General features: G+C 40.2%; 2 protein-coding genes across 2 annotated transcripts in view; both read right to left on the bottom strand.

Annotated features, from left to right (window-relative positions):
- Positions 1-910: 910 nt before the first annotated feature.
- LOC108622814 (annulin) overlaps positions 911-5,198 on the bottom strand; it is a 12,789-nt gene continuing 8,501 nt past the window's right edge. The window contains exons 2-10 of the mRNA XM_018020906.2: positions 4,517-4,866; positions 4,215-4,378; positions 3,665-3,971; positions 3,078-3,391; positions 2,612-2,881; positions 2,471-2,550; positions 2,236-2,380; positions 1,682-1,988; positions 911-1,345 (exon numbers count right to left, since the gene is read on the bottom strand). Coding sequence (XP_017876395.1) covers positions 1,040-1,345; positions 1,682-1,988; positions 2,236-2,380; positions 2,471-2,550; positions 2,612-2,881; positions 3,078-3,391; positions 3,665-3,971; positions 4,215-4,378; positions 4,517-4,866 — 2,243 coding nt within the window. The 3' untranslated portion in view covers positions 911-1,039. The remainder of the gene's footprint in view (positions 1,346-1,681; positions 1,989-2,235; positions 2,381-2,470; positions 2,551-2,611; positions 2,882-3,077; positions 3,392-3,664; positions 3,972-4,214; positions 4,379-4,516; positions 4,867-5,198) is intronic.
- LOC113464060 (annulin-like) lies at positions 3,581-4,353 on the bottom strand. Its single transcript, XM_026811770.1, has 2 exons — positions 4,215-4,353; positions 3,581-3,971 (listed from the first exon to the last, which is right to left on the bottom strand). Exons 1-2 carry the CDS (start codon positions 4,334-4,336, stop codon positions 3,596-3,598), a joined length of 498 nt encoding a protein of 165 aa, XP_026667571.1. The 5' UTR covers positions 4,337-4,353; the 3' UTR covers positions 3,581-3,595.

Below are 5,198 nucleotides of genomic sequence, written 5' to 3' on the forward strand. Positions count from 1 at the left end.
GTCGTATAATACTTCAGTTTATATTTTTCTATTAGTTAGGACATTTATAATCGACTAGACGAGTGTTCGATCATCGAAAGCAACGTTTTGGACGTGGACGCAACGCTCGAATCTTTCTTCTAGCCTTGGTATCGCGTTCATTCATCGTCTACGATATTTCAACGTTAATTTCTTAGATAGTGATACATGACTCGTGTCAGTGTCGTGCGTCCGCTCGTGAACACTCATCATCGTCGTCGGCCGTTCCAACTGCCTTCCCGTCCGATTTTCTTCTTCCCTCATCTCTTTCTAACTCCCGTGCCCCGTTCCCTCTTTACCCTCTCGAACCGTTCTCTTATTCCGAATAATCACGCACACGACACAGCGACTCTCTCTCGATTGCCGCTCGTTAATAATGCCTGGCTCGGCGTAGTCGGTAGTCCCGGTTTATCCACGCTGCTCAGGTAGTTGTCTGTCGATTGAATTTTTTATTGACCTAACGCAGAAGCCTGCTCCGAACCGGTATTACATTCGTCCCGTCTGCTTAAACCGACGTCCACCCTAAACGTTCCCGATATCGACACCGCCAAAGTGAACCAGACTTGTTATCAATATCCTATGGGGAGAAAGCTTCTCAAGGTAGTATGAACTCTTAGAGAAAACAATGACAAAACATTGAAATTTTAATAGTTACTAGATATTACGTTAATAAAACACTGTACAAAATTTTAGAAATTTTGTCAGCAAAAAAGTATAACAGCGTGAATTCTTATGTGGAATGACAGAATTTTGATGTCATTTATAAAAGAAATATGAATACAACAATGACAGAATTTCGTAATTTTGTATAATTCTTAATACATGATTTAAGAATATTTAAAAATTGAAATAATGTCAATTTCGAGGATATTTATATATGTTCACAATTTGATTAGAGAAGGCAGTCAATTGTCAAACATTTATTTCGTACAAAAATAACGCGATTTAAAAAAAATAAAGCTTTCCAAAAAATCTACGAACACACTTTTGCATTGATTTGCTTTGCACCGAGCTTCTCGCGTTATTCGCCGTTCGCGATAGGCTCTGCTGGATTCACCATGAAGTTGATGAATCCGTCGACGTCTTCGAGCTCCTTCGAATAAAATTTAGCAGCTATCGTCGCTCGGCCTTCGAACTTTGGCATCATGGAGAAGGAACATTCCGCGTACCCGTCAACCTCCACGGGCTCTGACAATTTAATCTTCAGTTGCTCGTCTAGTCCAGGTCCTTCGATCAAAAATCTACCCTTCCTCAGTGGAATCGGTAGTGGATTTTTAAATCTTGCCGTGGCATTCAGTGTTCTACCGACTTCCGGCGCGTTCTCGACCTGCAAAAGCATCCAATTGCAAAATTCACAGAGTGAATACAAAATAGGAATTAAAATTATCCTTTATTTATTGATTTCACTAGACAGTCTTAGAAAATCAATTTTCGTGTGGTACTTCTTTCTCAAGTGAATTATTATGTAAGTACTTTCAGAAAATTATGTAAGTTGCTTTTTCTTTTAAATAAAATTTAATTGCACATCAGTATAGAAGAGACATTTAGAAAGACGTTCAGATTATATCAATACAGAAGAGTATTTATAAGGACTTTACCGTAAACTACTTCCGGAGTTAATGGTTTCGTTCACGAGATAGAGAAGCGTGATCGCAGTACGTACCATGATTTTAATGTCCGGCTTCCTCACGCGAAAATCGTCCTGCGCGAAGTACTCGTAATTGGTGTCCTTAACGGTAGCTAAACAGGCGATGTTGAACGCGCACTGATTCAATAATCGCGGACCGTACTCCTCCCAGGAAACCTCCATACGCGCCTCCTCGAGGACTCCGGGTTTCACCAGTCGATCGATATTTAATCTTTTCACTGGGTCGCCGACCCGGCCGGTGTACAGCACCGTTTCCACCCTTAAGATCACCGAGACTCGGTACTCGTTGTAGTTGCTTCTATTTTTAATCAACAACACCACGCTACGAAACGAAGCCAAGTTAGAAACTGTCTTTCCCCCTTAAAATATCTAGTAGAAGTAAATATGCAAACAACATAAGCAATGCACGTTTTTCAATGCATAAATATCATAAATATTTAGGAATTTTCGATCGGGATTTATATTAAGATCGAAATTTAAAATAAGGAATGAAAATTCAGGTTCATCCATTTTTTAGATTACTGTAATAAATCTTTGAAAGTCTAGCATTGAAGGTGATATAAAATTACCTGAATGGCTGGCCGATTATAATATCGTCACGAAGTTCGAAGTTGAACATGATATCATTGAATTCTTCGTTAAGATAGTATCGACTGAACAGCGATTGACTTTGACGCAGCGCTTTTAACATGGCAGCTCGTTCTTCGTCCGATTCTGAACAATAAAAATGATAATTATAATAAATAATTATAATAAATATATAATAACTAAGCCCAGCAATGGAAAGAACGAAGTATTTCTTACTCTCTGGGTATTTATAATTATGAGTGATGTCCTCCCTCGCCCATCTGCCAACCGCTTTCGTGCTAATGAATTGTCCAATGCTGCAAAGTAATATAAAATTATAGAATAATAGAAAGAGTGTTTGGAAGACCGAAGACTCACCCGTATACGTCCTTTCGTATTAACTTAAGCGGTTGCGTCGGTCCGTTGTACCGCCAGAAAACTTTGTCCGCGTTCACCTCGGCGAAGAGGAAAGCGTTGTCGTATGGTCGGAGGACTTCGCCCCTTTTTACTGCCGCTACCGAAGCTGGTCCACAACGGTAAGCATCCTCGCTCAATTCCTGCGGAGTAGCATCGATCGCTTGCCAACCTGACTCGTCCGACGACAAATCCAATCTCTTCATCCACACCTCGTTCCATACATGGAAATTCCTATTATATATGTATATAACAAATGTTCCAATTTCAGGTCACAATTCCTACTTACTAGCTATTTTCTCTAATTTTTTATATAATCCTAAACCAGTGAATTTGAATAGAAATTGTGACTATTATATAATTCAAGCAGGAAACCGTAAGTCTCGATTCAAAATTTATTATTTATTGCGTCTGTCATTTAAATACTTGCCATATCGAATCGCTGTTAAGCTCTTCCATGATCTTCCCCTCGGCATCAACGAAGTAATCGACCGTCAAGCTGCTCTGGGTATCGTGGGCGCTCGCATAATTAGTCACGACCCGGCAAGGGAGGCCCAATGTGCGACACACGGTAGCCAATACTCCGGAGAACACCCAACATTGGCCGTATTTAACCGGCTTCTTGGTCTTATAGTATTGCTGTAGAATCTTCTGCGAACCCAACCATTTGGTCGGCGGCGTGCCACCCCCGAAGTCGTCCGACCAATTTCCCATCACCGCCCCGTTGTCGTCTGGTGAATTTACCTGAAAAATGGAACAAAATTTATTAAACAATAATTTCATAAGTTCGAGGCACATTAAATGTAATCATTTAATTATGTAAGTACTTTCAGAAAATTATGTAAGTTGCTTTTTCTTTTAAATAAAATTTAATTGCACATCAGTATAGAAGAGACATTTAGAAAGACGTTCAGATTATATCAATACAGAAGAGTATTTATAAGGACTTTACCGTAAACTACTTCCGGAGTTAATGGTTTCGTTCACGAGATAGAGAAGCGTGATCGCAGTACGTACCATGATTTTAATGTCCGGCTTCCTCACGCGAAAATCGTCCTGCGCGAAGTACTCGTAATTGGTGTCCTTAACGGTAGCTAAACAGGCGATGTTGAACGCGCACTGATTCAATAATCGCGGACCGTACTCCTCCCAGGAAACCTCCATACGCGCCTCCTCGAGGACTCCGGGTTTCACCAGTCGATCGATATTTAATCTTTTCACTGGGTCGCCGACCCGGCCGGTGTACAGCACCGTTTCCACCCTTAAGATCACCGAGACTCGGTACTCGTTGTAGTTGCTTCTATTTTTAATCAACAACACCACGCTACGAAACGAAGCCAAGTTAGAAACTGTCTTTCCCCCTTAAAATATCTAGTAGAAGTAAATATGCAAACAACATAAGTAATGCACGTTTTTCAATGCATAAATATCATAAATATTTAGGAATTTTCGATCGGGATTTATATTAAGATCGAAATTTAAAATAAGGAATGAAAATTCAGGTTCATCCATTTTTTAGATTACTGTAATAAATCTTTGAAAATCATTCAGTGTAATATAAAATTACCTGAATGGCTGGCCGATTATAATATCGTCACGAAGTTCGAAGTTGAACATGATATCATTGAATTCTTCGTTAAGATAGTATCGACTGAACAGCGATTGACTTTGACGCAGCGCTTTTAACATGGCAGCTCGTTCTTCGTCCGATTCTGAACNGAGTGAGTTATTCTGACGCGAACAGAAATTAAGACTTTTTCCTTACAGTTAGATAATGAAAAATCACAAAACAACGGGACGTCTTATGGATCTCAGTAACTCTCGAGATTCATTCATTTTTTCATGAACTGTAATAATAATAAGACTCGCCTTCAGTCGCATGAAATTGGGTTGGATCGCGTCGATGATGGCTCGCCAGGGGCCGTCAAACGGTTCTCCAGGGTAAAGGACTGGTACCGCGACGAGGGTTCCGTGGCCATACTCAGGCCTGTCGATCCCATCGACCGTGAAAACTATGGACATACCGTCGATGCTTGGCTCGTAATCCCTGGACAAGCTCAGGTGCAAATAAAACTCCTGCCCCCTTCTGACGACCAGCCTAGACTTGTCATCCTGTCGGGTCATCAAATCGTATCTCGACGTTCTGTGGTTCGCGCCATTCTCGGCGACGCATAGATCCACGTCGGTGATCGTCAGAACTGGCACGCCGAAATCCTCCCCTGCGAATTCAACACCTCGCTCGTTAACGAGGTGCGTACTACGAAATAAACGCGTTGCGTAACGCCGATCCTCGCGAACATCCTCAAACGATTTAACTAAATTTGTACAAATGGCAAATTGCCAAGTGCAAAGTATATTCTACATAGTTTAATGTAATCAAAATTCTAATTTCGTACACATATAAAAATATGAAATACAAAAATATATATAAGATACCAAATATCAAAATGAGTCGTAAAATCTAAAGAAGATTGTCATACAAATCAAGATTACTTTATAAATTAATAGTATAATACTTTCCTGTATAAAAATCTATGATTACGGATTTTTA

The sequence above is a fragment of the Ceratina calcarata genome, unplaced genomic scaffold (genome assembly GCF_001652005.2).
Source record: "Ceratina calcarata isolate Rehan_Ccalc_2016 unplaced genomic scaffold, ASM165200v1 scaffold246.2, whole genome shotgun sequence".
Lineage (NCBI taxonomy): Eukaryota > Metazoa > Arthropoda > Insecta > Hymenoptera > Apidae > Ceratina > Ceratina calcarata.